At 45.5% G+C, this 22,515-nt stretch overlaps 1 protein-coding gene across 3 annotated transcripts in view; it reads right to left on the bottom strand.

Annotated features, from left to right (window-relative positions):
* ywhae1 (tyrosine 3-monooxygenase/tryptophan 5-monooxygenase activation protein, epsilon polypeptide 1) overlaps positions 1-13,011 on the bottom strand; it is a 46,654-nt gene extending 33,643 nt beyond the window's left edge. The window contains exon 1 of one of the 3 annotated variants that reach the window (XR_013499064.1): positions 12,538-13,001. Coding sequence is in view for 2 of the 3 variants with exons in the window: in XM_078224589.1 (XP_078080715.1) it covers positions 12,538-12,601 (64 nt within the window). In the remaining variant the exon portion in view is untranslated. Of the gene's footprint in view, positions 1-12,537 lie in introns of all 3 variants that reach the window. The other 2 variants (XM_078224589.1, XM_078224590.1) reach the window with 2 other exon arrangements.
* Positions 13,012-22,515: the final 9,504 nt, after the last annotated feature.

The following is a 22,515-nucleotide window of genomic DNA, read 5'->3' as shown; positions in this document are numbered from 1 at the left end:
CCACAACCAAATCTAACACTTGGCCCGGTTCATTTCCCAGTACCAAATCCAATGTGGCCTCACCCCTTGTCGGCCTATCCACATATTGTGTCAGGAAACCCTCCTGCACACACTGCACAAAAAGTGCCCCATCCAAACTATTTGACCTACAAAGGTTCCAATCAATATTTGGAAAGTTAAAGTCCCCCATGACAACTACCCTGTGACCCCCACACGTATCCATAATCTGCTTAGCAATTTCTTCCTCCACATCTCTATTACTATTTGGGGGCCTATAGTAAACTCCTAGCAACGTGACCGCTCCTTTCCTGTTTCTAACTGCAGCCCATATTACCTCAGTGTGCATATCCCCCTCAAAGTGCTTTTCCGCAGCCGTTAAACTATCCTTGATTAACAATGCTACTCCTCCACCTCTTTTACCAGCTTCCCTACACTTACTGAAACATCTATACCCCGGAACGTCCAACAACCATTCCTGTCCTTGTTCTACCCACGTCTCCGTAATGGCCTCTTTCACCCACCTGACTCCTTGCAATTTTCTGAAAGCACAACTATTACTTCTGACTAGTGCCACACCATGAGAGTCTTCTTCAAGCTGACAAATAATTTGAATAATCATTAGGCATTGCTACAGGAAAATAAACCACTTGAAGCTTCATGCACAATGGGAGGAGAGTAGTATTGTCACTGGACTAGGAATCCAGGGACCCAGGGTATTTGCTCTGGGAACCCAGATTTGAATCACACCAGGGCAGATAGTGAAATTTGAATTAATTAAAAATCTGGAATCAAGAATCTAATGATGGCCAAACCATTGCCAACTGCCATAAAAACTCATGTATATCTTTTCAGGTCGTGATTCTGCCATCCTTAACTGGGCCTACACTTAACTCCAGATCCAAGGAACGTGGTTGACGCTTAAATGCCCTCTGAAATGGCCTAGCAAGCCACTCAGTTAAAGGCGATTAGGGATGGACAGTAATTGCTGACCCAGCCAGCAAAGTTAGAATGTGTAATATACTATAATACAAGCTGTACAGTAGCAAGTATTAATGGGGGTATTCAGGGCCAAGAAAAAACTCGGCTGTTGATCTCAGAATATAGAAAAGAACAGCAAGAATAATTATGCATCAACACTGAAAATTAATGGCTGAATTTTTAAGACTTAATCCTAAATGTACAAAACATAAGTGGAAATATTAAATATTTGCAATCGGGAGTGCAAGAATTTTTTTTAAAAACGGGATACTCAAATCTCCTTCTCATGGAGAAGATACTTCTAATATTGGGATGGAAGAAAGGACAGCAAGTTAACCATTTCTAAGAAACTTGTAACCAGTTGGTCTCCAATTAGCAAAGAACATTGCCTCCCATTGCGCATGAAGCTTCAAGTGGTTTTCTCTGGAGCGTAGGAGGCTGAGGGGTGATCTTATAGAGGTCTATAATAATGAGGGGCATAGATCAACTAGATAGTCAACATCTTCTCCCAAAGGTAGGGGAGTCTAAAGCGAGAGGGGAGAGATACAAAAGGGTCCAGAAGGGCACTTTTTTCACAGAGGGTGGAGTGTGTCTGGAACAAGCTGCCAGAGGTAGTAGTAGAGGCGGGTACAATTTTGTCTTTTAAAAAGCATTTAGATAGTTACATGGGCATGATGGGTATAGAGGGATATGGGGCCAAATACGGGCAATTGGGATTAGCTTAGGGGTTTTAAAAGAGGTCAGCATGGACAAGTTGGGCCGAAGGGCCTGTTTCCATGCTGTAAACCTCTGCCTCTAACAAGCAAAAATGTGAACTCTAGTGGTGGCACAACTACCAAAGGGATGTGGGCATCACTGACAAGGCCATTCCCAATTGCCCTCTAGGTGGTGTGGTAAGCCGCTTTCTTGAATCACTGGTACACCCACAGTGGTGTTAGAAGGGAGTTCGGGGATTTTTATCCAGTGACAGTAAATGGCAATGCAGCTGCTGCCCTTGTCCTAGGTGGCCGAGGTTGCAAGTTTGAAAGGTGCAGCCGAAAGAGCCTTGGCAAGTTGCTGCAGTGCATCTTGAGTCTGATACACATTGCTGCCACTGGTGGAGTGAGTGAATATTTAAGGTGGCAAACTCAACGCCACTCAAGCAGGCTTCCTGAATTGTCTAGCTTCTTGAGTTTTGCTGGACCACACTTATCCAGTCAAATGGAGAATAGTCCATCACAATCCTGACTTGGCTTTGGGGCATTAGCAAGTTATTCGCTGCAGAATTCCCAGCCTCTAACCTGATCTTGTAGTCACATTTAAATGGCTTGTTCAGTTAAGTTTGTGGGTGATGGTGGCCTGCACGATGTTGATAGTGTGAGATTCAATGATAATGGCACTGAATATCAATGGAAAATGGTTTGAATCTCTGAGGTGGTCACTGATGGTCATTGCCTGACACAAATGTCGCTTTGTCATTTATCAATTCAAGCCTGTAAGATGCCCAGGTCTTGCTGCATCCAGACACTGATGGTCATTGCCTGGCACAAATGTCGCTGTGTCATTTATCAATTCAAGCCTGTAAGATGCCCAGGTCTTGCTGCATCCAGACACAGACTGCACCGGTATGAGTGCCACGAATGGTACTAAATACTACAATCAGTAACAAACATCTCCACTTCTGACCTTGTAGTGGAGGGCAGGTCACTGAGGAAGCAGCTGAGCCTAGAACACTACCCCAGGGATTTTCTTCAATGATGTCTGGAGTAGACATGATTAGTCTCCAACAAGGATTGCCATTGCAAACATTCATATGCCAATTCAGCCCAAATTGTCTCCAAAAAAATTTAATAAGATAATGCACCTTTTAAAGTAATGTTGAGGTTTCCAAACCAAAAACAATTACAGATTCAAAAGTTGGTGAGACTGTGTTCCTAGACTAAAAAAATCCCATTATAGGCAAAAGTAACTATATAAAAACTCAAGCACTGATACCCCATAACATTCTAAAATGGGTTGTGCAAAACATTACCCTGCACCCAACATTTTGTCTGTAGCATGGTCAGTGTTGCCTGTTACTTGGACAGTTGCTCCATCTCTACAAAAATAGCCACCTACAGCTAGGTGGGAGAATTTTAAAAACATTTGCAGAATTTCTACTGGTAAACATACTCAACTATCCAGTCTGCAATAGTTACTGAAGGTTGCAAGTAATGTTGACTTCCAATCTCAATCTCACTACTTAGTGCGACATAGAAACTGCACTCTGTCCTTTTCTAACAATTTGGTCTACAGATCATACCCAAGACTCACCTCCCTGAATCATTAGCTTCCATAAGGTCTGAAGGCCGAATATGGTTTCCAACCAACTATCCTTTCTTTTTCATAAGCTTGTATAGAGGCTTGCCAGATGGTCAAATCAGCATGCAACAGAACTGTATAGACCAAATTTACTTGCGCTTTGTTCAGTCAATTTCAATTTCTGGGGAAAGGGGCATTATAATTTACCCTGCTTTCATTAGGAGACAAAGGATTGTGGAGCAGTGAAAGAAATGTAGCCAGGATTCTTACTCAATGTTTTCTGATGGAAAGGGCACAGTAAATATGATTCATCCAACCATCAGAAAGCTTCCCAAGCCCCTAGTGTTAGTAAATACCACTAGAATGGCAACTGTGTAATGGACCATCTTTTAGTAGATACAGATACAAAAAAAGGCAATTTCTAAAAAATGTAGAAAAGTTAGCCGCAAAGATGGTGAGCACTGCTGCCTCAGCACCAGGGACCCAGGTTCGATTTCTGGCTTGGGTCACTGTCTGTGTGGAGTTTGCACATTCTCCCCATGCCTGCGTGGGTTTTCACCCACAGGCCAAAGATGTGCAGGTTAGGTGGTTTGGCCATGCTAAATTGCCCTTTAGTGTCAGGGGGACTAGCTAGAGTAAAAGCATGGGGTTATGGGGAAAGAGCCCGGGTAGGATTGCAGTTGGTGCAGACTCGATGGGTCGATTGGCTTCCTTCTGCACTACCATAATGCAGCCAATAAACAGTATGAGTAGACCGTAAACAGGCAACCAGTTAAACCACTAAAGGCTTGTTTCTGCGATATTGACCCATCAGGTGAAAACCATTTTTCTGCACTACTTGCTCACAAAATGATGTTTAGGGGCACTTAAACTGGTGCTTGTGTTAAACTTCCATTAAAAGCACACATTACGTCAAAAAAAGTGTTGCTTAAACACCACTGATGTAACAGACAGGCCATGTGGCATGATTACTGGCCAACACCTATCCAGATTACAACATGAACATAGCATCTTACTTTTACAACAGTTGACTCAATGCCTTACGACAACAAAAAAAGATGACTCCAGATAGGATACTTGCACGTTTCATAGGTATACCTACTGCAATCATTCTGATGCCATATCAAGTCATCACAAGGTGAAACTCACCTAAAGCAATTTACAATCACAAATCACTTTGCTCCATTAATAAACCTCATCTTTAGTTAATGATGTAAAAATAGTGAGTGAGCATCCTATCCAACTTCAGTAGGTCGTTGCTTACAGATCCTGAACTATAGCCCAAGGAAGAACAATCTCTCCTGGCTTTCTTGCACAAGACCCCATTACACAAAAAAGTCCTTTCTCCCCTTTTTAAAAATCTATCCCCTCTCTGAAACATTTCAACAGAATGAATGAAAATTCCTTATGAGCAAACAAATATAGAGACTCTGGGGGGGGGGGGAGAAGGAGAGAGAGAGAGAGACAGGGGGGGGGAGGAGAGAGAGAGAGAGACACACACACACATTTAATCTAGAAATCCTTATAAATAACTTTGGGAGGACATACATTTAATATTGGGCAAAAAAAGATGCCAAGTGAAGGTGCGAGAAGAATGGTGAAGTTTTTGGAAGGAAGAATGAGGGATTGCACAGACATTAATTGGTTGAAGACACTCATTTTTAAGGGTGAGAGCAGATGTTGATGAATAGAAGTTGATACAATGATAAATGGAAGTTAAATACACTAGGATCCTGTCTTCTATAAATAGCAGTCCATGGCAAAAAAGAGAATTTCATCTTATACTAATCAGTTAGAATAGCATCCAGTTTTTGGTGTTATACTTTTAGAAAGGATTATTCCATGGAGCACAAGAGATTCAGTACAATACTTGGAATGATGGTTTAAAAGACACGAGAACTCAAGTAGAAAACAAAACAGCAGATTTAAGCAAAGGTTAGTACCAAGAATTATGGAGTTTTGATAAGGTCAGAAACATAAAACTTATCAGAACAGCAGGGAAAGGTCAGGTTTTTTATTTTAAAATTTTAGGTTATTGCATGCCCAAACTGTGTTTGAAGCAAAATCCATAATGCATAAAAGTTAAGTGGATATATGGTGAAAAGCATGAAGCCAGATAAGGCAATTTTGAACTCTGAGCACATGCATATTGGGCCAAATTGACATTTTTGTACAATTGATTCCAGGACTCCACAACCCACCAATACAATTGCTTGTTCTCCATCACAGAAAAATCAAGCCATCCCTTTCAATCACTTCTTCCTCACTAACCTAATTCCATTGTACCAAATATTCAGTCATGATAACCATGCTCACCATCCTTCTTCAGATTCAAATTCTTTTTTTTAAATACTTTTCCAATTCAATCAAATCAAATTCAGAGTCTCAACAAGTTGAGACATTTCAGATCCAGGCTGACAAGACAGGACGGGAGACCAAAACCACCCTGTCCTGGGCCTGATCTACATGAGTCAAGCTGATTGGAGAAGGGGGAGGACCCTCCTCCAAGACTTGAGCTCATCTGCATCCCAGCCAAAAGGCCGAGATGCCGCCCCCAAAAATTGCTTCATATGAAACATATGAAGCCTCAGCGTAACCCAATGACCTCAACCAAGTGCAGGCGATCCACACCACACTTGATCCCAGCCAAAAGGTCTTGGAAAGGTTGAATCACAGCAGCTAAATTTCAGTGCCTTTACAGAAAGTCAAAATCTGTATTCTCTGAGCTCTCCAAAGTCTCTTTGTGCCTCTCACCAATTTAAACAGCTCCCACCTCTTATTTTTGATGACTATATTCCTCTGCCACACCTCATGTCACCTTATTACTGATCTCCCCTCTCAAGAACTCCTTTCTTTCTCAGGATTCCAAAGAGAAATTTATCTAACTGTCTCTCCTCTCTACCTTAATCTGCAAACATTTAAAATCTTAAGAATCACAATCATAATTTCCTGATTTACCTCATCCATTTTCAAACTTAATAACCTGCACAACCAACGTTGGTCTTACCTTCTGATTGCTAATCATAGTTCACCAGAATCACCTTGCTAGCTAAAAGACAGTGGCCAGGTCCTAGTCTCTCTGGAGCTAATCTAATTGCCTTGATTTAATAACCTAAAAAGAGTTGTGACAAGTATTTAACTAGAACATGAATAGATGAATAGGTTCTCACATTAAACTAAACATTGGCAGGGTACAGAAATTGGTGATTAAGGATCAAAGTGGCCCAAACTTGATGATTTGGAATCTTAGCAAGGTACAGCACTACAGATACCATGGTCTGCATACATACTAAAACAGCAGTGGCAATGGAGAACTGTCACTTAGCCACTTAAAACCACTATACTATCAAATTGCATTCATAGTGCCTTTAAATTTGTATAAAGTTCCAAGGCTTTTCACAAATGTCAAAACATTTGACACAACCACATGAGATTTTCGGGCAAATGAAAAGGCAAGCTTTTGTTCTTGACAGAGAAGGGGACAGGTTTAGAGATGGAACCCCAGACCTTAGGTGGGGGCCACAGCAGACAAAAACACAGCTGCCCACAGTGCAACAATTAAAACAGAAGAGAGAATGGGAGAAAGGCAGAGATAGGAGGGTTGTTGGACTGGAGGAAAAAAGGGAAGGGCCAGGTCATGGAAGGATTTGAAAACAAGAATGAGAATTTTAAAATCGAGATGTTGATCAGGAGCCAATGTAGATCAGCAAGCACAGGTGACAGGTGAATCGGGTTTTAATCATAGAATCTTTACAGTGCAGGAGGCCGTTCAGCCCTTCAACTCTGCACCTACGCTGGCCTCCACCCCATCCAGTGTAACTCCTTACATTTACCATAAATACCAAGGGGCAATTTTAGCACAGCCAATCTACCTAACCAGCACATCTTTGCACTGAGGGGGGGAAACCGGAGAGCCCAGAGAAAACCCATGCAGACATGGAGGGGGTGCAAACTCCACATACTGTAACCCAAAGCTGGGATCGAACCCAGACCCTAGACAGGCAGTACCACCTCAAATAAGGACATGGGCAAGGGTTTTGGATGTTTACAGGAAATAATATGGACATTGGCCAGGTTGCTTTGAAATAGTCAAGTCTACAGATAATGCAGGCATGGATAGGGGCTTCTGATGAGCTGAAGGGGTGGGGATGCCGAACAATGTCACAGATATCAATAGGCAAGCTTATAAAAAGACTCAGATATGAGACTGGATCTCAGGATCTAAGACGACCAAGGTTGCAAACAATCAATTCAACCTCAAGATTGGCTAGGGAGAGGATGGAATCAATGACAGGGAACAGAGTTCCTTGGAGGTTTTCTGTTGGGTGGTGGGGGGGGGTTTACAATTAGTTGGAGGAAACCACTGATCATCCAGTACTGGATGGTAAACAAGCATTCTGACAATTAAGAACAGTGGATGGCTCAAAAGAGATGGAACATAAGACTTACAGTCAAATAGCTTTCTTTTGCTCCCCTGAGCCAGCTCCACCATTGAATAAAATCATGGCTGATCAGATTTTGGTCTGAACTCCAATTTTCCCCAATAACCCTCGACTTACTTGGCCAATCAAAAATCTAACTAACAGTCTCGCACAAATTCAATTACCCAGCCTCCATTGCATTTTTGGGAGGAGAATTCCACAAACTGACAGCCCTCAAGAGGAAAACAATTCTTACCTTGGTCTTAAAAGGGAGACCACATTCTTAAACAGTGTTCCTTATTTCTGATCTCAAGGGGAATTATCCTCCTGGTATCAAGTTCCCTCAGAATCTTACGTTTCAATAAGGTTACCTCTCATTCTTCTAAATTCCAATAGATATAGACACAACCTGTTCAACCTTTTCTTCATAAGATAACTCCAGCTATGAGTCGACTGAAGCGTCCCTAAACTGCTAACACAATTGTATCAATTTTCCAATCAGGAGACCAAAACTACACACATTATTCCAGATGTGGTCCCACAAATGCCCTGTACAACGACAGTAAGACTTACCTATTGTCATATTCCATTTCCCTTGCAATAAATGCCAACATTCCATGTGCCTTCCAATCACTTGCTGTACCTGGGTATGATTATTGTACATGTGGAATCCACCACTGTGCTTTCAGAAAATGGGGCAGCAGAGAGATGAGAACACCCCCAGAGGTAATGGTGTGGGCATTGGATGAGAAACCAATACAGATGATTCTCTAGCTACGATTCGATAGATAATGAAAATAGGCAAGCACAGTTCCACCCTGCTGGATAATGGAGAGATTTTGGAAAATGATGATGCAGTCAACTGTATCAAAGACTGCAGAAGGATGAAGGGGGACAGAATGGGATAGTTTTGTCAGTAAGATTGGTATTTGCAACTTTGGTTAAGAGCCATGCTATGGCTGAAACTACTGGGAGAAATTCAAACACAAGTTGTGGGAAAGGTGGGAACGGATTTGGTAGACAACAGCATGTTCAAAGAACATTGGAGGGGAAAGGGTAAAAAAAAAGTTTGCAAAAATTGAAGGCAGTCAAAGTTCCTCAGATTTGTATTTTTAGCCAAGTATAAACTTTAATAAATCACTACTACAGATTAGTTCACCATTTGTATTATACTATTTTTCAACTAAAACTGCTGTTTTTTGTTCCCTTGATAGCTATTTGGGTAAGACATAAGCAGTGTCAGCTTGGTTTAGTTGGAAGAATAGCAGACAGAAGGGTGTCAGTTTACACCTTGGTGCAGACCTGAGCACCTACACTGGATATGGCTAGGTCAGGTACTCCGTTCTGAGCTCTGGCACCATGCATGATGGGCTAAATGGGCATTTGTACAATTCTGATTCCAGAAGTCCACACCCCTTCTACCAATCTAACAATACAGCTGTTCATTTTTCTGTCAGGGAGAACATTGAGCTGGCAAACACTCCAATGTGGTGAGGTATGGTCAAAAATACTGTCATTTGTATGAGACATTGAATTATGGCACCGCCAGCTTGTTCAAAGGGACATGATATGATTGAAGTCCATGTTTTCCAGTATCTGAATTCATCCCTTTGAACCACAACTAAGAATTTATTTATGCAAGACCACTCACTTGCTGGCTGTGGGACTCTGCATACAAATTGCCTATCGCATTTACCTTTATTAATGGAGGCCACAAAAAGTCATTAGTTGTAAGGCTCTATAGTATGCAGAGGATCTAATACTACACTATATAAAGTTCATTTACCCTTCATTAAACTACATAGGCAAAAGTGCCACTGTAATTCCCAGTCTACATTTAATTAGCTGATTGTAGTTACGGCATAAGTTGGATGTGACAATTGTCACCCCCTGCAGCAACGTGCATTCCCAATTGCAATCACTGTTTCATGTCTCTACTCGTAAGTGCAGCATGTGGACTTAAATGACTAATGTAGGAAGAGGGTTGGGCTGCCAGCATGCAAATGTAGAGGAAAGTTGTAATAATATTTTTAAAACCTTGATTCAAACTCCACAGTTGAGGTTCCATGTCATCCATAAAAGAGTGAAATGTTTCAAAGGAACCCTCACTCCTGCGTACCAAGTGAGTCAATGACTGGAATGAAATTGCAGAAGTCTCACCCACATGACTGGTGGGCAGCAGTTGAGGACATCTTAGTCACACAGCTAGTGGCATCTTTTAACCTGTCAAGTTGTCACAACCTGCCAACTCCAATCAACAATCACACCTTCAAAATGGCTTCAGGTGACAAGAGTTGGACAGGTAAAGGGCACGGAGCACAATCTGAACAAAGAAAAGGAGTAAGCAAATAGGACCGAAACTGCAGAAGAGATTATAGATTAAAATCTATACAGATTAGGAAGATCTATACTGGTTGACCCAAAGATCAGAAGTTACCAAGAAATTCTTCCACTACAAACAATTTATCCTTCCACTCCATGTTCTCCCCGTACAATGGAGTATTTGGTTGAAATAACAAATTAGTTGATGGAACAATTAACAACCGGGCTAATCACAGATCAAATACTGAATCTTCCTGATCTGCATGAAAATGTCATACTGTATTTCTTTTCAATATCAAGCCATTGAATTTTTCCAACATTAAAACAAAGAATGACAGCAATGCCCTAGTGACGGCTTTATTGTTACTAGAGATAAAAAAAACACATGGAAGACTTGTTTACAAATCAGTTTTATTTGTTGCAAAAATGGGTTCACCACACAATTGTTCTAGTTCCCTCCGTCATTTCATACAGGTTATTCAACCTACATATATGACAACTGTTAACATCATAACTGTTAACAGGACAGATTAGTTTTAGAAACGGAATGCTATCTTGACACAGGAGGGCGAGGCCTGGACTTACTTTTGTATATGTTCTTTTTAGAAAACATCCCATTTAAATCAAATTGAGAGATTAAGATTTCCTTCAGCCACTGAATACTCAGATCATGTCTGAAGAACTGCAATCTTATTAGTCTGGTCACTATAATACACCAAGATGGAAAAATCTTAACTGTTCAGGTATTTTCATTCCTTCAGATGGCATATTTTCGGAGAATCTTAAATCGTTTCCATTTCCTGGTCATTGTACCTGCCTGGGGAACAGTGGCCTTGCCTGGGAGATGCATCTGCACTGCATGTGCCACCCACGTAGCAGAATATCAGCAATGACAAAGATTACAGTGCATTTCTACCAGCAATGCACAATTAAGAAACTAAATATATGCAAAGAATCATTTTGGTGAAACCAACTGAAAGACCTAAAATTTGAGAAAACAATGGAAATCCCTAGATATCATTCTGAATATCTGAAATCAGCCCCACCACTGACAGTTTAAGAGGTTTCAATGTCCAACTATAGGCCAGCACTGAGGGAGTTTAACTCAAAAGAGAATTGCAATTAAAAACTGTAATCCCTGTCACAGCCTATTTTGGTATTACAATATACCATACAATTACTGCAATAACAGTTGAAAACATGTCACATCATAGGTGCAGCAAATCACAGTAATGTACTAAAACTGATAACTACAAGAGGAATAGCCCCCCCCCAAAAAATTGGTAATTTACTACAGATACAAATAAATGTACTGCAACAGTAGCATGACAGTGCCAGATGTATAACAATTAATATTAATTAGTAACTGGACAGTACCTTCAGGGAACTGATTTTTTTAAATGTCTGGCAGGAAATGTGTTTTTTTCTCAATTATTAGCAGGATTGATCAGATATAATTCAGGTAAACAAGATAGTCCTTGGGTGGGGTGAGATACTGAAGAATTGAGTTTGGCTTCATGTTAAAGGAATGAATTTTATCGCTTTACCCCAGAGATACACATCCAGGATTGCAACTGCAAAACCCAGAACAACCCTTAAGTTAGAGATCAAACAAAAACAGACAGACCGCAAAACCTTCATCAGATACAAAATCCATCTGACACAGGATGAGCGAAAGGAGACCAGAAAAAATATCTTTACTACGAGAAGCTGGGTTTAAGAAATTCCTGGCCTCCACCCTTGCCTTATTTCTCAGCATGTGTGCGCTAAGAGTGACCTGCAACTTCCGCCTCAGTAGGATGAAAGAAAAATCACCCTCAACCCCACAGTACAAATATCCAAAAAGGGATTAAATTAGAATGACACAAGGTTGATACATCCCAATTCTTAGATTTCCAATCAGAAATGTTATGTTAAGTAGAATACAAATTAGAGGAATTACCTATTCACTAGATGGTGGGTCCCCATTAACAGTTTTAAAACTGTGCGGGGGGGGGGGGGGGGGGAGAGGAGGAAATAGCCCCGCTTCCATTAACCCCAAATTCTCCCCCCTTGGGGGTCAATCCAATAGCTTTCTGCAAGGTGGTGATGATGGAAGACATAATATCAGATTTTAAAACGGGCCGTAGAAAATGCCGAAAGAAATGGGAGAAAGAAAAAATGGGAATGAGGAATCTAAGAGGGAGATCTTCCTCTCCATGATGTAAAAGGGAGGGGTCGGTGTGAATAAAGAGGCGGCTCGGATCTTGCTGAGCGCGTCTGGAGGAGAGTCCCCCTCCCTCGCTCAGAGCTAGGGGTGGGGGGGGGGGGAAGAGAGAGACAGGGGTGTGTGTGCCGGGGGTGGGGGTGTTTGTGGGGCAATGGGGAGGGGGCATGGGGAGGGGAGAGCGCGGGCACCCAGCGGCCGCCCGGCGCCATTTTGTGAAGCCGGCGGCCGGGAGAGGGGAGGGGGGGGGATGGGCAGATTAACCCCCCCCTCACCCCCATTAAAAAAATACCCCAAATATCCCCCAGGCCCCCTCACAACATCACTCACCGTCATAGCGCTCAGCCTGCTCGGCCAGCTTGGCTTGGTAGACGAGGTCCTCGCGGTCCTCCATGTTCTCCGGCGGGCTGGCGGGCGGGGGAGCGGAGGCGCTCGATGGACGGGAGGAGGGGGGGGGGGGGGATCGTTGGTGGTTTTGTTTTTCGGGGGGGGGGGGAAGGGAGGAGGATGTGGCGCTTTTTTTTTAACCGCGAGTGCTTCTCCTTTCTTTCTCCTGACTGAGGAGGTGAGAGGGAGGTGATGGAGGAGAGGCAGACACCGAGGCAGCGAGCGCCGTCCTGAGGAAGCAGCCGAGCCGCTGACACACCAAGCCCGCACCCGCCACCGAGCAGCTGCCAAAATGGCGGAGCGGCAGGGGATAGTCCCGGGCACGGCTGCCCGAGCGCTTGCGCCTCCTCCCACTTTGAGCTCCGGGGGTGATGCGGTCCGCGCACTCTTTTGCCACCCCTCTGACTGCCTGTCTGCGGATCGGGCGCGCGCATGCGCACTGGCGGGGGCCGCTCGGACGGATACACGGACGCAGGCCGCCTCACCGCCAGGAAAAAAAAGGCACAAAGCACAGAGTGCCGGGCACCGCGCCTTCGACCGAGCGCTCCGCGCGGGTGCAGCGGTTCAGCGGAGCGCAGACACAAAGAGAGGCGAAGGCCACTGTGTCCCGCCACACTGGGAAAATAGCGCCAGCTACTGCCATGAAAGGAGTGTGGAGGCCTGAATGTACAGACAGATATTAACTCATCAAAGCAGTTAGCAAACCAGCATTGATAGGTACACACATACATTATATACTTCAAAAAGAAACTGCTCCATGCAGCCCACCAAAAGGAAAGATATTTCCCATTAAACAATTTGGAATTACTCCTTTGCCTTCAAAGGACAAAAACAACTTATATTTATACAGTGCCTTTCAAGTAATAAAGCATCACAAGGCACTTCACACAAGAATTATAAAACAAAATATGACTCCAGTTATCCAGTTACATCACTGCGAGAGTTCCTCAGGACAGTGCCTTAGGCCCAACCATCTTCAACCCCTTCATCAATGACCTTCCTTCCATCATAAGAACTGATCGCTGATGGTTGCACAATGTTCAGCACTATTTGTGATTCCTCAGACATTGAAGCAGTCTATGTCTGCATATGCCACCTAAGTGCCAGGCAATGAGCATCTCCAACAACAAAGAATCTAACCATTGTCCTTGACATTTAATGGCATTACCCCGACTATCAACATCCTGGGGGTTACCATTGACCAGAAACTGAACTGAACCAGCTATGTAAATACTGTGGCAGAAAGATCAGATCAGAGACTGCGACTTCTATGGTGAGCATCTTACCTCTTGACTCCCCAAGGCACAAACCAGGAGTGCAGCTTCAACAACACTCAGGAAGCTCCAAACAATCGAGTATAAAGCAGCCCAAATGATTGGTACCCCATCCTTATGTGCTACGTTACATATATGGTCCCTCCACAGTAGTCGGACACTGGCAGCAGTGTGTATGATCTACAAGATGCACTGCAAGAATTTGCCAAAGCTCCTGCGACAGTACCCTCCAAACCCACAACATCTCCCACCTTGAAGGACAAGGGCAGCAGATACATACGGACACCCACCTTCAAGTTCCCCTCCAAGCCACACACCATCCTGACTTGGAAATCTATCACCATTTCTTCAATGTCACTGGGCTAAAATCTTATAACTACTTTCCTAACATCACGGTAAGTGTACCTACATCACATGCACTGCAGCCGTTCAAAGGCTCATCAATGCCTTTTACAAGGGCCATTAGGAATGGGCAATAGATGCTGATCACAACAGTGATGCCCATGACCCTTGAAAGAATAAAATACCTTATTTCGACAGCTCAGGTGCACTGCATAGTGGGGAATCACCCAACAGAGACCGACATCACAGATCAGATCCTGCTAATATTGCAATGAGAGGAATCGATGTAATCCAGGCTGACATTCCGAGTGCAATCCTGTGAGAGTACTGCGCTGTCAGAGAGTCAGTGCTGAGAGAGTGCCGCACTGTCAGAGGGTCAGTACTGAGGGAGTGCTGCACTGTCAGAGGGTCAGTACTGAGGGAGTGCTGCGCTGTCAGAGAGTCAGTGCTGAGAGAGTGCCGCACTGTCAGAGGGTCAGTACTGAGGGAGCGCCGTACTGTCAGAGGGTCAGTACTGAGGGAGTGCTGCACTGTCAGATGGTCAGTACTGAGGGAGCGCCGCACTGTCAGAGGGTCAGTACTGAGGGAGCGCCGCACCGTCAGAGGGTCAGTACTGAGGGAGCGCCGCACTGTCAGAGGGTCAGTACTGAGAGAGTGCTGCACTGTCAGAGGGTCAGTACTGAGGGAGTGCTGCTTTGTCAGAGGGTCAGTGCTGAGGGAGTGCCGCACTGTCAGATAGTCAATACTGAGGGAATGCGGTACTGTCAGAGAGTAAGTACTGAGGGAGTGCCGCACTGTCAGAGGATCAGCACTGAGGGAGTGCCGCAACGTCAGACGGTCAGTACTGAGGGAGTTCTGCACTGTCAGAAGGTCAGTACTGAGGGAGTGCTGCACTGTCAGAGAGTAAGTACTGAGGGAGTGCCGCACTGTCAGAGGGTCAGTACTGAGGGAGTGCCGCACTGTCAGAGGGTCAGTACTGAGGGAGTGCTGCACTGTCAGAGAGTCAGTGCTGAGGGAGTACCGCACTGTCAGAGGGTCAGTACTGAGGGAGTGCTGCACTGTCAGAGAGTCAGTGCTGAGGGAGTACCGCACTGTCAGAGGGTCAGCACTCAGGGAGTGCCGCAACTGTCAGAGAGTCAGTACTGAGGGAGTTTCGCACTGTCAGAGGGTCAGTACTGAGGGAGCGCCGCACTGTCAGAGGGTCAGTGCTGAGGAAGTACTGCACTGTCAGAGGGTCAATACTGAGGGAGTGCCGCACTGTCAGAGGGTCAGTACCGAGGGAGTGCTGCACTGTCAGAGGAGTGTCAGTACTGGGGGAGTGCTGCACTGTCAGAGGGTCAGTACTGAGGGAGTGCCGCACTGTCAGAGGGTCAGTACTGAGGGAATGCCGCACTGTCAGAGGGTCAGTGCTGAGGGAGTGCCGCACTGTCAGAGGGTCAGTACCGAGGGAGTGCTGCACTGTCAGAGGAGTGTCAGTACTGAGGGAGTGCTGCTTTGTCAGATAGTCAATACTGAGGGAATGCCACACTGTCAGAGGGTCAGTACTGAGGGAGTGCCGCACTGTCAGAGGGTCAGTACTGAGGGAGTGCCGCACTGTCAGAGGGTCAGTACTGAGGGAGTGCCGCACTGTCAGAGGGTCAGTACTGAGGGAGTGCCGCACTGTCAGAGGGTCAGTACTGAGGGAGTGCCGCACTGTCAGAGGGTCAGTACTGAGGGAGTGCCGCACTGTCAGAGGGTCAGGACTGAGGGAGTGCCGCACTGTCAGAGGGTCAGTACTGAGGGAGTGCCGCACTGTCAGAGGGTCAGTACTGAGGGAGTGCCGCACTGTCAGAGGGTCAGTGCTGAGGGAGTGCCGCACTGTCAGAGGATCAGCACTGAGGGAGTGCCGCACTGTCGGAGGGTCAGTACTGAGGGAGTGCCGCACTGTCAGACGGTCAGTACTGAGGGAGTTCTGCACTGTCAGAGGGTCAGTACTGAGGGACTGCCGCACTGTCAGAGAGTAAGTACTGAGGGAGTGCCACACTGTCAGAGGGTCAGTACTGAGGGAGTGCCGCACTGTCAGACAGTCAGTACTGAGGGAGTGCCGCTCTGTCAGAGAGTCAGTACTGAGGGAGTGCTGCACTGTCAGAGGAGGGTCAGTACTGAGGGAGTGCTGCACTGTCAGAGGAGTGTCAGTACTGAGGGAGTGTTGCACTGTCAGAGGGACAGAACTGAGGGAGTGCCTCACTGTCAGAGGGTCAGTACTGAGGGAGTGCCGCACTGTCAGAGGGTCAGTACTGAGAGAGTGCTGCTCTGTCAGAGGATCAGTGCTGAGGGAGTGCCGCTCTGTCAGAGAGTCAGTACTGAGGGAGTGCTGCACTGTCAGAGGAGGGTCAGTACTGAGGGAGTGCTGCACTGTCAGAGGAGTGTCAGTACTGAGGGAGTGTCGCACTGTCAGAGGGACAGAACTGAGGGAGTGCCTCACTGTCAGAGGGTCAGTGCTGAGGGAGTGCAGCACTGTCAGAGGGTCAGTACTGAGGGAGTGCCGCACTGTCAGAGGGTCAGTACTGAGAGAGTGCTGCTCTGTCAGAGGGTCAGTGCTGAGGGAGTGCCGCACTGTCAGAGGATCAGTGCTGAGGGAGTGCTGCACTGTCAGAGGGTCAGTACTGAAGGAGTGCCGCAGTGTCAGAGGGTCAGTGCTGAGGAAGTGCTGCACTGTCAGAGGGTCAGTACTGAGGAAGTGCTGCACTGTCAGAGGGTCAGTGCTGAGGGAGTGCCGCACTGTCAGAGGGTCAGTGCTGAGGGAGTGCCGCACTGTCAGAGGGTCAGTGCTGAGGGAGTGCCGCACTGTCAGAGGATCAGTGCTGAGGGAGTGCCGCACTGTCAGAGGGTCAGTGCTGAGGGAGTGCCGCACTGTCAGAGGGTCAGTACTGAGGGAGTGCTGCACTGTCAGAGGGTCAGTACTGAGGGAGTGCCGCACTGTCAGAGGGTCAGTACTGAGGGAGTGCCGCACTGTCAGAGGGTCAGTACTGAGGGAGTGCCGCACTGTCAGAGGGTCAGTACTGAGGGAATGCCGCACTGTCAGAGGGTCAGTACTGAGGGAGTGCCGCACTGTCGGTCCAGCCATCTATCAGATCAAACATTAACCCGCACCCTGCTGCCCATTTACGGGCATAAAATTTTCCACTTCTTTATTTTGATGAAGAATAGGGAAGTTCCTCCAGTTTCCTGACGATGTTTTATTTCTCAACCACCACCCAAAGTAGATGATCTGGTTATTTATTCCATCGCAGTCGCTGGGAGCTTGGTGCCGTATTTGCTACATTAAAACAGTGAGTACATTTTAACAATCCTTCGTTAGCTGGGAAGAGCTTTAACATGTTCAGAGTTGTGAACAGCACTGTGTAAACCCAAGTACTTTCTGTGCTAATCTGCAGTATGTTAGGTTGGGAGGAGGAAGATTAGAGCAGGTTCCGGTCTCGGTCATTATCTGGTACACCCCGCTGCAACAAGTACAGGAACAGCCATTTGGTGAGGTTAGACTGGAACTCCCTGATCCAACTGTATCCCAGCCCTCAGTGACTGAGCTCACACATGGAAAATGCTACCTTTGTGGGTCATTGAAGGGAACGTTCGCCTTTGGACCATATCCTGCGTCAATTAGAATCTTGGGAAAAGGAGAGCACAATGAGAGAAAAAGGATCTAACTGCGTCTGATTGTGTGTCAGATCCATGGCAACAAAGAAACTGCATCATCACCAAGCTGTTAACTGTTCTCAAAAAAACAGGCCAGTGAGAGGAAGATTATATTGCCTGGAATTATACTGCCAGTGGTTAGCACTGCTGCCTCACAGTGCCAGGGACCCGGGGCAGCACGGTAGCACAGTGGTTAGCACTGCTGCCTCATAGCGCCACGGACCCGGGTTCAATTCCGGCCTTGGGTCACTGTCTGTGTGGAGTTTGCACGTTCTCCCCGTGTCAACGTGGGTTTCCTCCGGGTGCTCCGGTTTCCTCCCACAGTCCAAAGATGTGCAGGTTAGCTGGATTGGCCATGCTAAATTGCCCCTTAGTGTCCCAAGATGTGTAGGTTAGAGGGATTAGTGGGGCAAATGTACAGGGACAGGGCAGGGGTTAGGCTTGAGTAAGATGCATTTTTGCAGAGTGGGTGCAGACTCGATGGGCCGAATGGCCTCCTTCTCCACTGTTGGGATTCTGGGAATCTCTGATTTTACAACTTATGGGATTATAAGAATCAATTAACAACTGAAAGACATGGTGCACATTTAAAGAAGTCTCTTTGGAAGCAGGTTGTTGGGGCTTCATTCTCTTTCTTTCTCTCTCTCGCTTTCACTATGTTGATACATTGCCTCAGATGTTAGGAAAGCATCACTCAATAATGCAAGAAAACATTGAAAAGAGCTTCCAAGAGACTGGACGGGTGTGTAGGATTGTGGCAATGTTACTGGACTAACAATCCAGAGAATGGATGCTGAAAACTCCACCCTGGCAGTTTCAGAATTCCAATTCAGTATTTGTAAAAATGAAGCTGTTGGATTGTTACAAAAACTCAACTGGTTCCTTTGGGAAGAAAACCTTCCCCAGCCTGGGCCTCCTCCAGCCTCACTCCAAACCTGCCGCCCTTACCCAGCCTGGGCCTCCTCCAGCCTCACTCCAAACCTGCCGCCCTTACCCAGCCTGGGCCTCCTCCAGCCTCACTCCAAACTGCTTATAGTGAACCACTCAGTCCTAACAAACGTGCTGCCACAGCTTTGAGATTGCTCTCTGCCAACTCCCTCGCGCAACTAGGGACAGGCTGTAAATGTCGGCCTTCTCACAAATCCTTGGGAGACACCATTTAGGGTACAGCTCACAGAGGTAGGGTTTTATTGTGAGGATAGTTTCAGGAAAAAGTGCTTCCTTGACCAAGTGGTTTGAAAACCAGAGCCCACAGATCAGAAATAATGTGCAAAATAAATAGAGAGAGGAAATGAGTTGTGTTTTCCACACAGAGGGTTGCTGGCACCCACAGTACGCTGGCTGGAGGTGTGGTGGAAGCAGATTTCCTGGGAATTTGCAAAAGACAACCAGACATTTACTGGAAGAATGCTCATTTGCAGTCTTAAAGGATGGAACTGAGGTGTCGGACTAAATTGCGCAACTCTTTCCAGAAGTCAGAGCAGGCATGATGGGTCAAATGGCCTGCTACTATGCTGTAAGATTTGATGATTCTATAATCTCATCCACATATTGAGACTAAATTAGAAAAGTGTCGCTTTTCACAGGGAACAGTCAGCAGGAGAGGTGGTGGTGTAGTGGCATTGTCACTGGATTAGTAATCCAGAGACCCAGGGTAATGTTCCGGGAACCCAGCTTTGAATCCCACCACAGTAAATAATGAAATTTGAATTCAATAAAAAAACATCTGGAATGAAAGGTCTAATGATGACCATGAATTAATCGTTGTAAAAACTCATCTGGTTCCCTTTTTAAAATTCATTAGTGAGATGTGGGCATTGCTGGCTAGGCCGGTATTTATTGCCGATCCCTAATTGCCCTTGAGAAGGTGGTGAGCTGTCTTCTTAAACTGTTGATGTCCCTGTGGTGTAGATACACCCACAGTGCTGTTAGGGAGAGAGTTTCAGGATTTTGACCCATCGACAGTGAAGGAACAGCCGACATATTTCCAAGTCAGGATGGTGAGTGACTTGGAGGGAACATTCCAGGTGGTGATGTTCCCAGGTATCTGCTGCCTTGTTCTTCTAAGATGGTAGCAGTCATAGGTTTGGAACATTGATGAGTTGCTGCAGTGCATCTTGTAGATGGTACACACGGTTGCCACTATTTGTCAGTGGTGGTGGGATTGAATGTTTGTGGAAAGGGTAGTAATCAAGCGGGCTGCTTTGTCCTGGATGGTGTTGGGTTTCTTGAGTGTTGTTGGAGCTGCACTCATCCAGGCAAGTGGGGAGTATTCCATCACACTCCTGAATTGTGCCTTGTAATGGTGGACAGACTTTGGGGAGTCAGGAAGTGAGCTATTCACTGCAGAATTCCTTGCCTTTGACCTGGTTTTGTAACTACAGTATTTTTATGGCTAGTCCAGTTCAGTTTCTGGATAACGGTAATCCCCAGGATATTGATGGTAGAGGAATCATGTTAATGTCATTGAATGTCAAGGGGCGATGGTTAGATCCTCTCTTGTTGGAGATGGTCATTGTCTGGCACTTATTTGGCTTGAATGTTACTTGCCACTTGTCAGCACAAGCCTGGATATTGTTCAGGTCTTGCTGCATCTGGACATGAACTGCTTCAATGCCTGAGGAGTTGCGAATGGTGCTAAACATTGTGCAGTCACCCATTTCTGACCTCATAGAAACATTGAAGAAACCGCTAAAAACTAGAAGCAGGAGGAGGCCATTCGGCCCTTCGAGCCTGCTCTGCCATTCATTTTCATCATGGCAGATCATCAAATTCAGTATCCTGATTCCCCCCTTCCCCCCATGTTCCTTGATCCCTTTTGCATCAAGAGCTATATCTAATTTCTTCTTGACTGTAAGGGGCCTACCTTTGTTTTTGTCAATCTTTATCTCTTTACATACCCATATAAACTTTTACAGTCTATTTTTATGTTCCCACTAGCTTACTTTCATACTCTATTTTTCCCTTCTTATCAATCCCTTGGTCCTCCTTTGTTGAATTTTAAACTGTTCCCAATCCTCGGGCCTATTGCTTTTTCTTGCCAGTTTGTATGCTTCTTCTTTGAATCGGATACTATCTCTAATTTCACTTGTAAACCATGGTTTGGCCACAATTCCCTTATCACTCTTGCGCCAAAACAGGAATAGACAAATTCTGGAGTTCACCTATTTGTTCTTTAAATGCCTGCCATTGCCTGTCCACTGTCTTTCCTTTCAGTAATGTTTCCCAGTCCATCATGGCCAATTCATGCCTCTTACCTCATAGTTCCCTTTATTGAGATTCAGGACCCTGGTCTCAGAATCAGCAACATCACTATCCACCTTGATAAAGAATTCTACCAGATTATGGTCACTCGTCCCCAAGGGTTCTCTCACAACTAGTTTGCCAACTAATCCTTTCTCATTGCACAACACCCAGTCCAAGATGGCCTGCTCCCTTGTTGGTTCCTCAACGTTTTGCTCCAGAAAACCATCCCGTATGCACTCCAGAAATTCCTCCTCTATTGTATTGTGATTAATTTGACTCTCCCAATTTATATGCAGATTAAAGACGCCCATAATCACAGATATTCATTTAACAAATGCATCTCTGATTTCCTGTCTAATGCTTTTCCCAACATTACTGCTACAGTTTGGTGGTCTGTAAACTACCCCCACCAATGTTTTTTGCCCCTTGTTGTTTCTTAACTCGACCCATACAGATTCCACATCATCTATACTAATACCTTTCTCAATATCGTATCAATGTCTTCTTTCATCAACAATGCAACTCCACCACATTTTCCTTTCTGTCTGTGCTTCCTAAACACTGAATGACCCTCAATGTTTAGTTCCCATCCTTGGTCACCTTGGAACACGACTCTGTAATGCCAACTATATCATCCCCCTTTACATCTATCTGTGCAATTAATTCATCCATTTTGTTTCGAATGCTCCAAGCATTCAGGTACAAAACCTTAAGGTGGCACTTTTAACATTTCTTTTCCCTTTCCTACTATTTTCCATGTGTCCAGGTTCTTTTTCTGCCCGTTCTGTTCAGGGAACCTTGATCCCTTCCAACAAGCTCTTGGGATGTGGCCAACCTTGCCACAATTCTTGCACTCGCTGTCCTTGCTCCAACAATCAGCTGGTGAATGGCCCATCAGTGGCATGCCTGTTGTCAGGTAGGCTTCCCCTGGATGGTGCTTATCCGATACACTCTTGTGCCAGTTCCCAACTGTGAAGCTTCTCCAGCTGCGCACTCCATCGAGACTGCAATTTCCAGAGCTGTCCTTAAGCTTAAGGTGCATTCTGAGGGCAAGCGGCACTGGATTGCCTCATTTCTGAACCCGCTGACTAAACGATCACGTAGAGCATCATCCAATGATTCACCAAACGCACAATATTTGGCAAGGCACTTTAAGGCGGTTACAAACTGAGAAATAATCTCACTCCTTAATTGGTTTCTCCAAAGAAAGCTGAATCATTCCATGATAACCAATGGTTTTAGTGAATAATATTCCTTGAGGGTTTTACCAATTGCTCGAGGGTTTTGGTGTGAGGCTTCTCTGGTTGGACCAAACTGCGGAGTAAGTTAAAGGCTTTACTTCCAATGGCGCTGGGACCATGCATTCTGATGGAATTTTATTTGC

This window comes from Mustelus asterias, chromosome 12, assembly GCF_964213995.1.
Source record: "Mustelus asterias chromosome 12, sMusAst1.hap1.1, whole genome shotgun sequence".
Lineage (NCBI taxonomy): Eukaryota > Metazoa > Chordata > Chondrichthyes > Carcharhiniformes > Triakidae > Mustelus > Mustelus asterias.
The sequence above is the reverse complement of the archived record's forward strand: the minus strand, read 5'-3'. Positions and strand labels throughout refer to the sequence as shown.